The sequence below is a fragment of the Ylistrum balloti genome, unplaced genomic scaffold (assembly GCF_031769215.1).
Source record: "Ylistrum balloti isolate Yb309-2 unplaced genomic scaffold, AGI_CSIRO_Ybal_v1 Utg370450, whole genome shotgun sequence".
In the NCBI taxonomy this organism is placed as follows: Eukaryota; Metazoa; Mollusca; class Bivalvia; order Pectinida; family Pectinidae; genus Ylistrum; species Ylistrum balloti.
Genome location: NW_026782299.1, coordinates 3,828,980 through 3,842,725, shown reverse-complemented (window position 1 = coordinate 3,842,725; position 13,746 = coordinate 3,828,980). Strand labels below are relative to the sequence as shown.

At 33.1% G+C, this 13,746-nt stretch overlaps 2 protein-coding genes across 2 annotated transcripts; one reads left to right on the top strand and one right to left on the bottom strand.

The window, feature by feature from the left end:
• Positions 1–205: 205 nt before the first annotated feature.
• On the top strand, positions 206–2,576 carry LOC132555050 (apolipoprotein D-like). The gene is made up of 4 exons (XM_060219391.1): positions 206–319; positions 1,098–1,222; positions 1,454–1,545; positions 2,353–2,576. The coding sequence occupies exons 1-4, from the start codon at positions 206–208 to the stop codon at positions 2,574–2,576; spliced, it is 555 nt and encodes a 184-aa protein (XP_060075374.1).
• Positions 2,577–4,074: 1,498 nt separating this feature from the next.
• LOC132554984 (uncharacterized) lies at positions 4,075–13,391 on the bottom strand. Its single transcript, XM_060219312.1, has 12 exons — positions 13,334–13,391; positions 10,567–10,881; positions 10,036–10,167; positions 9,306–9,410; positions 8,839–8,946; positions 8,181–8,398; positions 7,274–7,529; positions 6,867–6,941; positions 5,421–5,480; positions 5,093–5,131; positions 4,489–4,592; positions 4,075–4,092 (listed from the first exon to the last, which is right to left on the bottom strand). The coding sequence occupies exons 1-12, from the start codon at positions 13,389–13,391 to the stop codon at positions 4,075–4,077; spliced, it is 1,488 nt and encodes a 495-aa protein (XP_060075295.1).
• Between the last annotated feature and the right edge of the window lie 355 nt (positions 13,392–13,746).

The window sequence follows — 13,746 nt, the reverse complement described above, 5'->3', positions numbered from 1 at the left end:
GCAATGACCCCAACTCCGGAATTTACTGGATCCTTATCAGGGACAACATTTCGTAACTGTACGATTTGCGTAAGGCTGGACAAAAATTCACGCGTAAAAACATGTGAAATATCACGGGCAGCCGTGTTATATAAAGACTGAATTTTACGAAAAAAATTCAGATTCTTTCCTCAGTTGAAATTGAAGTGATTACATTTCTACAGTCATGCTTAGACAAGGATTGGTACTCGCTGTCGTTGTTGCTTTCACTTCGGCACAAACTTTCAGTTTTGGACATTGTCCTGTAACGCACACGCAAGATAACTTCGATCTTTCTAGGGTAAGTTTGAAATAACTGGTGTCATTTTATATGTTAGAAAACAAATGGCATAACTATCATTCATTTATCACTGGTTTGATGTTTTTTATTTAACATGATTTTATATTAAATGTAAAGAAATGTTTATAAATTATATGTAGAAGGAAGTGATGAGAACTTGAAACAGAAATAGCATTAAGAATATGATACAAACTACACTGCTGTTCTAATAGATGTAAATCGTGACTTCAGCGAAAAGAAAACTTCAAAAAAGATATCTGTTTTCAATTTTTGGATTTCGATCTACGTTAATATCGAAACGCGTAATAATCTGCAAACATGATTTTTTTTTGAAAAACACAATCAGACGAAATCAGTACTATGATTGTTAATGTCAAAGGGAAAATTATATTTGTTTTATCGTTTTTATGGCACTTCATAAGATACAATGTACGTCGGAAACTGTACTTAACAGACGTACAGCTCAATCATCATTACTATTGTAATATCATGTATTTTTTTGTGGGGTACAAATTTTATGATTCCTAAAACTTTCTATTTGCTGTATTCTTGATTTCTTGAACAAATATATCTAAATAAATCTTCTTATACATGGGCATATGAATTCGTTGAAAATGCTACAATTCGTTAAATAACAGCACCCACGATTTCAACGAAATTAAAAGGAAACACTGTGTATTACATTGTTACTAATTTGAAACTGAAGAAAATAGTCTAAAAGGAAACGTATGCATCTTGTTAACACTATGATATTAATCACGGATTATCAATCTTGCAGTACGTTGGAGACTGGTATGAACTTTACAAATTCCCAGCCAGTTTCGAATCAGGAGAGAAATGTATAGTAGCAAACTACACTCTGACACCAGACAACCATATCAAGATCAAAAACCAAGGAATTGAGTGAGTATACAAGGATTTTAAAATTTAGTCATCATCAAATATGTTATTGAAATGATGGCATGTAGCCTAGCACTATTACTCGTAGATCATTTTGATAAAAATATATCAAACTTGATTTTTAACCAAATGAAATGAATAAAGTAAAAAAAAAATGTGCGTGTTCCTTTGAGATCACTTACCTGATGAATTAAGTAATACATCCACCACTAAGACACATTTCCTTTTCCACAGTCCCAAAACAAGAAACAGCTCAATTGCCTTCGGAGATGCCATCCAAACGGACCCCAATTCACCTGCTAAACTCAAAATCAGATTCGCAGCAAGTGAGTAATTGCGATTTTCTATTTTTCCCCCAGTTTTTATTTAGAGATATAGCAGTACAAGCAAATACAATTATGAATAGATCGAAACCTAATAATTAAAACCACCTTGGATACTTAACGAAAGTGGTCTTCACGGCGATTTGTTCTGGATAGCGAAGATGACCAGGCAGACAGAGTATACTCTCAGTCAGTAAATAAGTTTGTAGGTTTTATAACATTAAACATACCGTAATTAAAACTAAGGTTGCCAGTTTGACACCTGAATACAGTTAACTGATCTGACACCTGGCAGATGTACATAGTGGGATATACATCAGGTAAATTTGTGACTGGTCAGTGGTCGGACAAGCGAGATGAAATTCAGTGCAAAACTAGTCTTAGGGCCTTATTCTAAAGCTGTCTTAATTTCGAAAAGATCTTGATAATGAGATTGTCTGAACAGTGAAGACAAAAACCAAAGATAGAGGTTTTTGTGACGGAAATAAAGTGGTCTTAAGATCGAGGTGGTCTCAATTCCTATGTGATCTTTAAACACAGTTTCATTGTTTACATTGTACAATCTTTGAGATTGCAGGTGGTTGACACTGCTGGTGGACTATTATTTATTCGAATATTAGCACGGTTCAGAACTTCTAAAGTTATCATATATATTAAATTCTGATTTTCCTCAGTAGCAGCATAGGTTTAATAGGTTTTAACATCACTGACGAGTCTTAGAAGGACGGAACAGCTGTATGATGTATAATTTAATTCATTGTTTGACTCTACTATATCTTATTTAAATTTGAATTTAATTTCTCTTTCCAGACACACCATACGGCAATTACTGGGTTCTTAAAACAGACTACACGTCATACACTCTCATTTACTCCTGCACTGATATCATTGGAATCAGCCATCTTGAATTTGCTTGGATTCTTTCCCGACAGAGGTCGCTTCCACAATCGAAGATTGATGAACTCTTTAATGTTTTCAAAAGTTTTAACATTGATACAGGCCATTTCATCCCATGTGATCAAACTGGTTGTTGAACAAATAATTTCATTTAAAATACAAATTTTTGTTTTAATGTAATGCTCTCAAGTGATGTATGTTGATCTCGTTTCTGTTTTTGTCTTTGTTATATTTTTTCTGTAAAGCACAATAAATTTGAATAAAATAATGAAACTTTCACCTGTGTCGACGTTATTTTAAGGAAATGGGTACAGCTGTGGTATTTAAGGATGTCTTGGTGTATGCAAGATAAATTTATGTGTGGAACGTATGTGTTATGGGAAGCTGGGTGGATATTCTAGTGCTACTAAAGTACAGTATACTAACGCAGGCACAAGAAGAACATCCTACGTATCCGATTACGTTATACTAAAAAGTAGATGATCGACTATAATGCTGAAAGTTAAGAAGGAAATGGTCATTACCATTTTAAAAAACTTTGATATGCCTCGGTCAGTGGGTAGAATCTAGTTTTAGTTGCATTTCCTTTATGGTATGAATGTGGTATTTTTTATATTTTACTCTTCCTAAATACAGCAATTACGTTTGCCTCAGAAAACAGGAGTGTAAAGCACATTAAGAGACAAACTTAAATGGATTTGTAACAACACATCCAAGAATTTTAGTTACACAGTTACACTGCAAATCAGAAACTATGGGTTAGGACATCTGATTATATTCTGATAAAATTAGTAACGATTTATCATTGAATATTGAAATATAATGTATCGATAAAAAGAATAAACAAACTCGTAAAAACAAATTTAAAGTCTTTAATTAGTAACTCAAAATGTTTCACATGAGAAAATGAACAAATGGATTAATAGAGAAAATTGAAGTCTATGGGTGAATAATGATATAGTAGAAAATGATGAGAGAATCTGAAAAACATTACACTGCTACCTGTCAACAAATATCTCGATTGCATTCATATACTGCAAAGGTTGTTTTTCGATGGTTGAAATTTTAAAGGTTTTACCAAAAGCTTTCATTGTCTAAATAACTTTTGAAAAAATGATATTTTCAAGGCAATAATTTTTCAGGTGGTTCGAGGATAAATTTTCGTGGATGTCATGAAATAGACTTTAATTTCAATTTTATTTTCAAGGAATCTATTTTCATGGTTTGATCCATTCACCAAAATTGTTAAAAATAAAAACGCTCGAAAAACTACTTTTACGGTATCATGTCATTTTAACGACAGTCGTTATGTGATCTTTAATAATTACAGAGATCAGAATATCAGTAATAGGTAACTGGTATAGTTTTGTGCTATGGCACAACATACATACTATATGATACTGTCTCTAGTCCTAAATGAATTACGTTTTACAAGATGATACCAATTTATAGGAACATAGATTTACATAATACTAAATATTCAAAATATGCAACAACGGGAAAATCAAAAATACATTTTAACAGACAGCATTTCAAATCTGCGTTCATAAATCTGTACAATGTGTATTTGTTGCCAAGTCATAACCGGGTAGAACTCTTCATGAAACATGTTTTCGTCATTTTAACCAAAAATTATTATCCATCGGTTGCATTCTGAAAATTGTAAATAGATTAAAAGAATGAGAAAATACAAACGAAATATCTTATGAAGGATGATAAATTTTGAGACATTCATAAGTGTATAACTGTATTTTTAATGATCTTAACACAAACTTACATGAATTAATATTTTTGCATTTGACCATGTACAACAAAATCATATATATATAAGACCTAAATCTGGGAGAGGCGATACACTAGAGAAAATATGCTGATATATCAACTTCAAAATATCAAATTTTCATATACATAATTTCATATACATCTTTGATTTATCAAGTACTGACCCTACTTTTACACCTTCTTGATAAAGTTATGTATTATTCAGTTACTTCATGTTACAATTCGCCTACCGGTCAAATCAAAGCAAAACATAACTGGTTTCGTTACCTTTTCTCCAATTTTCGCCTTTTTCTTTTTGAAAATGACGCACAAAACCCCAGTAGCCACACCAACCACCACTAACAGGCAGGCTCCAATGATGATTCCTAATACTAGGGAAAAATAAGTAATTGAACTAATTGGAAAACAATCATAATCTTCTACAATATCGCGGTAATAGGTCTGAATTCAAAGTTTAATTATTGCTTTTTGAATTTAAAGCTGCATACAAAACAGAAAGTTTTTGTGAATTAAAATGGTTCCGAGTTGCAATCCCCCATATCAAAGGAAGTAGGTATGCATGTTCGTATCTATAAAAATCTGCCGAATATGAATAACGTCATCATTAACTCAATTTTTACAATATCAGTCTGAATTATGACACTAAGGTAGAAGAAACAAAGACTATTCGTAAAAGATAATTTGAAGGATATTTGCTCCTATCTATTATAAACGATGTCCATGATTTATTGCAGGTATTGCAGATGATTTTACGCAAATGTTGGAAAGCTATTGTACCGTTAAGTGAGTTATGTTCACAGTAATTCAGTACAAACACAACGTGTTGGTTTTATCTTGTCGTTGGTAAGTATAATTTGTTATGATAACATACCTGTACCGCTCATTCCCTGAGATGCTTTTGATGTGTTCGCTGAAATGGGATGCATTTTCGTTATTTTATTACAACTATGAAACCCTCTTTAACTGGTGAAAATAACTGAACACCTCTCAAAAAGTGACGATCACTTATAACTTTTGTCTCTTAAAAGAAGGGAAACGATTATTCAAGGAATAAGGATTCGAAATTTGAATAAGGTTTTAACATTAGAAATACGATCTAGCCGCTATTCATAGAATATTGCAAAATTCTTTTTATTCCAGAGTGAAAACTGTTTATCACTATTAATGTTTTGTTTATAATATAGGGTATCAACATTTACCTTGAGATAAGACTGTGGTATTTCCAATAGTTGTATGGGGATTCATCGAGGGTTGGGTGGCTACAAAAAATTCAATAAAGTAAACCAATTTAACAAAATAAGCCATTTTTGTTTACAACAACCGTTTACTTGAGTCATTTACATAAATCCACTTTTAAACAAATTTATTAGATCATTGCCAGAGCAGAACAGAACAATAATTCAGCCCTTGTGTCGAATTCATACCCTGGCTTTCATAGGACGATGAAAACAGCTGTATCATAATCACAAGGTTTGTCTTTGATACGATACACAAAATACAATCATGATAATATATAACACAGAAGTGCGGTTCAAGTTGATTTTTAAAATGGCATCGATCTACAGGGTAATGTTAAAAACAGTATACAAATGCGCATGGAAGTGGTGAATTTTGAAAATGATGATACATCTTTATACAAACCATAGAAACTAGGTATGAAAATATTTAATAATAAAGAATTCTAGATATTAAAATTTGAATGAGTTAAGATGCATGTGTTATTCGCATATGCTAGAATATTGATCTAGACTATGAAGAATTTTGTATTTTGATGTTCCCGTGAATGTTAAACTGTGCTTTATACAATACCCTAATTAAGTGTAAGATAACCAGATCTTTAAAAAAAACATACATGTGATTTAAAACAATTCATACAGTAGTGCAAATTTCACCTGGTATAGCAATGCAAGTATGTTTTATAAAAAGCAATACATAGTTTACACTCTGTTATGCATATGCATGTAACCCTAATTTGAATCGCGACGTCAATGGTGTTCTGGAGGGAGTTGAAATTTTATACAAGATGAAAAAAGATGCTAAGGAAATAGGTCATGTAAAAGGATTGCTACTAAATGCGAATGTATAGAAAAATTAAATGTCGCCTTCAACTGTGAAAACATACATCATATTAAACAGGGGAACATATATCAGAATCCCCTATATTTTTTCACATGGTGATGATCCTAACAGTAAGGGATTTAATTCACAGCACAGCTTTCCATCTGTGGTTGACTATCATTTCGATTTCATTGAATTACCTGTGGATGAGACAGATGATGACCTGACCCCAATTGTCGATTGGTGAGTAACTGATGATAGTATTGCTGCAATCGAAATGGAAGTCAATTTAATTTGGGTGAATCAGTTCGTTTTGAAAGTTTGACTATTTGTACGAAAATTTTATACATTAATTTTACATTTAATACAATAACTTAATGATCATTGTCTTCATAAAGATATAATTGATATGCATACAATGGGATTTAGGACCAAATTAGAACATGAATTATGATTTAACATACATTGCACCTTGATTAAAAATCATATAGATAAATAAGGCTGATTCGTTGTAAATGTGATATATCATATGTATGATAAAGGACATGATATTTCGTTGTATCGTTGATAATACACCATTTGTTTACCTGGTCGGGATAATGTAGTAGGATTTCCGCCGTCGAGGTGAATGGTAACTGCATGGGATATTGGGGAGGTTGGACCTACGACACCAGTTCAAATTATATTTCTCTTTAGCAATATTAGAACCAGATATATTATCTTCTTACAGTAACAAAGGACGATAGATGATAATAAATTTCCTTTACTGACCATAATTAAACAAAATTCAACCAATTAAAACGAAATAACTATTAACTAATAATTTAAATTATACTGGTTGTTTTAGAATTGGTATCTCAAGATACATGAAATCGTTTTCGTTATATGAAGCATAAAACAATTTACATAATTTAAACTTCTTTCTTCAAAATACCTTGATTTAGAGACATTAAGAATCAAACTATTGAATCGCGACAACAAGAAGTATACATACAGCTACCGGAGTAGGGTTCCCAAAACCGCACTACCATACTGCCATTGTTGGACTTCTGAGTCATTTTACCTCCACCCCAGTTTTGGTTGATGTAAATCAGATACTGGTTGCTATGGTGGACGTGTTGCCATGGATATATAATTCTTGGACCATAAGCGTACACGATTCCGCCAAACGATTGTAAGGGGTCGGAGTTCTGTACCGCTCCCATTCCAGGGAATGAAAATCCGTCGTTAGCGCCATCATTTGCCTTTACCTATAAAAGAAATAAATAGATATAACATTCACTGAATCAATTATTTGAATATAACACTAGTTTTTTTTTTATCATATCATGTTGCGTTATATGGAACAATCTCTCGAATTGAATCACTACAAAATCAATTAATTGCACAAAGTACAGTTGTTTAAAACAAGCTCAAATAAATACATTTGCGAATAAATAAACGGAGCATGTCCCGTGTAGATAATGAGTATTAATGTAGCTTGTAAAACATTACGTACTTGAAAAGAAGCAAAATTATATTGAACCCAATCTGTTGACGATTTCGTTATATACCCTGTTTTTTACTTTTATTTCAAAGAGGTCAAGCATCCCCACCCTCAACACATTCACAAACCGCCAACGCCCACTCCCATCCCCACCCTCAACACATTCACAAACCGCCAACGCCCACTCTCATCCCCACCCTCAACACATTCACAAACCGCCAACGCCCACTCCCATCCCCACCCTCAACACATTCACAAACCGCCAACGCCCACTCCCATCCCCCACCCTCCACAAATTCACAAACCGCCAACGCCCACTCCCATCCCCACCCTCAACACATTCACAAACCGCCAAAGCCCACTCCCACCCCAACCCTCAACACAAACAGAAACTGAACACATGATTAACATTCACCGTAAGGTAAATCATTCCAGTGTCGATGTCCAGCAAGTTTCCTTTTTTCTGCGATGGTTGAAGTAGAGATCTTTTTCTTTTGGTATTACTCAGTTGTGATGCTTTGTAGTATACCAGGTCACCGTTAAAGTGGCTCCATACCCGAACTCTTACAAAGCCTTCATTCCAATATTCCTTTGACCCTCGACCCCAACCATCAGCAGTACTGAACAAGCTTCCTACAGTAGGAAATCCATAAGAAGCATTGCCACACTTTAAACATAGTGTCAAGAATGTGAAAACGTTCAGCCAGACGATACAGAAAAGGAATGAAATGCATTGTACCATGATGAATAATTAATTAAATTTCAATAAATGTACTTAAATTATTATCATATAGTGCAAGACTAAGTATAAGATATTTCAAAAATTCAGTATGTCGACACAAAAACAAAAACAAAAGGAAAATCTGTCATATTATTTCACACGTTCAACAGAAAATATGGGATAGATTTTAGCATTACAATAATATGCAAATGCAGATGAATGTTGGAAGTTAATAACAAGGAAAGGCATGAGATTCGTCACATCGATATTTCTTCTCTGTTCCTTTTAAAACAATATTCCATTATAAGTAATTTTAAATCTGTAGTTAAATGGTACTAGATATTGATTTTACCCGAGTCAAATCCTGGCACCCATATTCTAACATGGCTGTCATTGAATCCGTAAATGACACCTCCCCATGCAGACTGCTGGTTAAGTGATTGAATATTCATTGCAGACCCTGTAAGTAATTTTATTATCTTTTGAATAAGTAGAAAATGTCGATACAGTTGAAGTTTTCGAAAACAACCATTGTTCTAATACAAAGAAAAAAGACTAAAACTGACACTTAGTAAACGAAATCAGCGTGTGTGTTGAATAATTTTGTAGTTTTAGACTTTTATTGTTCCTTAAAACTTTGTGATATCTCTATCGTTTCTATAAATGAGTAAATGTATGAAAAAAAAAAAAAACAATCAAATACCTTAAAGATATGCCATCAGCAGACGACAACCTCTTGATAAAAACTAAGGCAGAAGACAAAAACGATTAAGAACGCATTAAATTTGACAAATTAACATCAAAGAAAAAACACCTTACCAATGCCATCAGAATACCAATTAGAATTCTTGTCTTTTATCTGCACAGAAACATATTCTGGATACGTTCCTAGCCCATGTGGAATTTCTTTAAATGATCTGCTGCCTGAAACAAATATACAACTATGAAAAGTAAAGAGACATAGCGTTTCCCTCGGTTCCGAGTCTATATTGACAAATGAAAATGACCACGGCAAGAAACGAGTAATAATGCTTCAAAACTCAATAACTGAAAATAAATTAATAAATAAAACATTTTAATAAGAGAACGAAGGCGTTCCTTTAGATTGCAATTATGGTATTGTGGTGTAGAAAAATATTATGAAACATTCCCATAGGACTACAGCATACATCAGTTTTCGTCCTTATTAGTGTTGCTAAAGGCTTTAAACTGTGAAACACAAGAGGTTACTTCGGACAATTCAAACTCGAGCACTTAGTATCATTCTCATTGTACTTTTCTAGGAAACTCCGTGTAAATCTTTCTTTTGTTCATATTTTTATTTATTGTATTTCATTATTGCATTTGCATTGTAATTAAAATCCTGTAGACCTGTTGAAATTATCTCTCATTAATTAATGTAAAGACTGACTAAATGAAAATCTACCACGTTAAACCTCTCACTTTAACAGTACCAGTAATCCGAAAGAGTTTTGCCAGCGTTGAAGGTGTCCGAACTATCGAGTGTCTACTTTATACAATTACGGCCGATAATTAATCGTACACTCACCATTATTCACTGATATCGGAAACCAGTCAGAATCGAATTGTGGAGCAGGAAAACTACAATTTGTCCACACTTTTGCCCTCACCTCTGCCCTATTTTCTGTCATAATGAAGGAGCCAGTCCATGTGTTGTTTCCTATACGTAGATTAAGAAATAGATATACTGTAATAATATTTTCCGTTATGTTTGTTGAAATAATCGTGTCTATATGGAAATATCATGAAGTGTCATATTTTTAAAAGGCTATATACTGAGAAAAGTAACTACATCAATTTTTTTCTACATTTAATATATTCATGTTGTTTGTACTTTACTGCCTGTAAATAATATCATTATGCATCTTAATATTTTATTCTTATTATGTAGTTATAAATAAAAGTTTTTTTAATCCTTCACAAGTGTTTCAATAACATTTTGCAATTTTTATTGTGTATCTTAATATTCACTGAAAATAGAATTTTGTCTTCAAGCATTTTTTTTCATTCAATTGAATTCATATGAAAAAAGTCATTAAATTATTTTTTTTATATTTACCTGTATAGATGATTGTTCCAGAGGAGCTATCATCATTTCTATTGGGAACATATAACACAACCGAGATGTCGTTATACTTGTAGACCACGCCCCCGTAAGTACCCGGCTCGTCATCATCTCGTTGGGCGGAGCCAAGTCCCGGAAACACGTAATCAGATGTATTTATAGGTTTTACCTGTACGTCTACTTTAATTGGCACTTCATTTAATCCGTGTTCTACTATTTCTTCAGACTGGTCTGTTTGTGCCTCCATTAAGATGTACGAACTAGTGAAATCTGGAGCTTTAAAACATCCTCCGCAAACACCATCGGCTTCTGTACAAGTGTTTAATTGTAGGTTATTTTATTGTTATTGTTGAACGATAATAACAGTGAAAATTTATCGAGGACATGTACTGTTATACAATACCAAATAGGTAAATTAAGATTTTTGTTTTTAATTATACGTATGAAGATCTTTCAAAGATAGCCAAGAAAAAAATATCCCTTTTAAACGGTTGCAACACAGTAAATCAAGAGCCAAGACACAAAACAAGTAAAAAGATGCCGAGAGGCGAAACACATACAAAACACTGCAGTAAAAGTAATCTGGCGACACCCAAATAAGTTAAGCATCATAATCATTTACAAACGTGCAAAGGCTAATTTAGAAAAGTTTATTTTTCCTTTTCATTAAAGTTAGGAATCACCACATTACACTAGTCAGTGTAAAAATAAAAACACATCGAACTTGGTGAAAACAAGGCTATAATCGTGTGTTTTTTAACAGCGTAGTTTTGGATACCACCGGTAGAAAACCCAAACTTCGAAATTTGCCCCGTCAATCAAATAAGAAGAACAGTGCTAAAAGTGGAAATCATTTGAATGAAAGGATTAATTTTGTAATAGCTGAAGTATATATACAGCTTCAAAAGAATGCAAAACGGAAGTTTTCTTCTTGAACTACACTCGAGTGATGTTAATGACTTTGGACTTGGAGTTCGGGAATACAGAACCGTTTTCATTTCTTAGACAAAATAATTCACATTTCAAACGTTAAATTCGATCAATTAGGGACGGTGTATGGTGCAGTTTAAGACGCAGTTGGGCAAATAGCGGGCGTGTTTATTTTTGACGGATTTGTGTCGACAAGGGTTATCTATCTGTTCTGTATTTTGTTCAATCTTTTCAGAATCCTCACCCCGACAAATGATAACATAAAACACAGCAATAAACATGCGAAAGACACACAGTACATTGAAATATTTTCCTACAAATTCTAACATAGAATTAAGCCATTATCACGTACACGATAGGCTTACCATTTCTATTCGTGTTTACGTGGTGGCATCAGTGATCATAAGGGATCAAACTCAAAGACTGAAAAAAAAAAAAAATTAAAACTCACACAGACACACACCCACACACGAGTGAATAGCAGCCTTAAAGCAAATTTTGAATTAGAAACACTCGTCAGTAATTCTAAGGATCAAACGTTTGATACTTATGAGGCGGTATGGAAAACCCAACTTTAATGAAAGAAATTTCACAATCTATGAAGGAAAATGAAAGAATCCCATAAATCAATAGATTTAGTAATTTACATCGGCTAAAGTCCATCCATTTCGTTCTCAATCAGAATCAATAGTAAGTACTTGAGCACTGGCCTGGTAACCGCTTAACCCATCAAAAGGGGATATTATACCTATCTCGTAGTGAGATATTTAATAATGACACATAAACATAATTCATCTCCAATATAGCGCTGAACGTTCCGCAGTAGTAAGGTCAAAAAGGTCATTTATCAGATCATATGTGTTCTATTATATGTAGCGATGTACTTTATAAGTATAAGTGTTGAATAAGCCCTGAGTTTAACGTTTACGTATTTTAAGAGTTTTGTATTAAAGAAATCTCACTTCTAATATCTCTTGATGTTTAATAAATTCTATGTATAATAGTTCTTATAATAATATCCATTCTTCCTAGATTTTCGATTCCTATACAACTATAACTGACCACTTAGAAGGACTAAATCGCTGTAAGAATTCTTTAAGAATGCGAGATTATTCGTCATCTCTTCAATATAAACTAGTGTACATTATTTAATCAGTATTGCGATTACAACAACGCTTTTGTTAGATATATGCGACTCGGTAAATTTATTACGATCAAAGTTACAGAAGAAGTGCGCTGTCGTCCTAATGGTAAAAGTGTCACGATATAGGTTTTGTTATACATCATATATGTACTGGAATTCTACTGTGTATCAATGTATATAATTATTTTTACATAAGCCGCTACATGCTGTTTGATAAGCCTAATGATTTCAACATCCGTATTTACCATTTCCGAAGAGAAACAGTCCTGCATGCCCAAGCTATCCTATCTAGATGTCGGAGTTGATTCGATAGTCAGGGTCTTGTTCAAGATTTTCAACCAAGATGTTGGCAATTTACAGACTACTACGGCTGGTTTACACCCATTTCATTGGTCATTAGGCAATAAAGGACACAATCAAGAAGGTTCGATTTCTATTAATAGATATCTTGGTATAACCCTACTTTACTGTCAAGAAATTGTAATCGAAAAATCAAATTACAATGAGCAATAAACATCATTTAAGTTCTAAACGTGTGATAAATCTACAAGTCCTTTTCTCATAGAATTTTGATGGGTCTGGGAGAATTTCTACACATACTTTAGTTTTACGTTGTAGGACACATTATTTTTAGCATTAAAGTTCAAAAGGACACATAATAATAAATTGTAGATTGTCATTTCTTACCTGTTAAATATTCCACTGAAAGTGAAAATACGGTAAAAATCCACAGCCACTTTTTCATCGTGTTTCACAAATTTCGACTTATCTGATGTCAATTTTCCGAATACAGTGAGCAACAGTGTCCTTTATGTGTCCCTATCTACCCAGATAAGGAGACATTAACATATAGAGAGGACGTTTGTCCGGGGATATTATATTTTTATCATAAATGATCTGACGATTTATCTTATCGCATATGTACCTCATATGTTTTACAAATCCTTCTGATCTCGCGAGATATTTACTTTAAGAATTAATCTTTTTCTGACTTCGAATTTAAATATTTCGTGAATAATTTGACAAGATTGACAGTTGATCAATTTGAATGCAATAGTTAGAGCAAAAAGCAAGGAGAAATATCGGGAAATGTTCTTGCC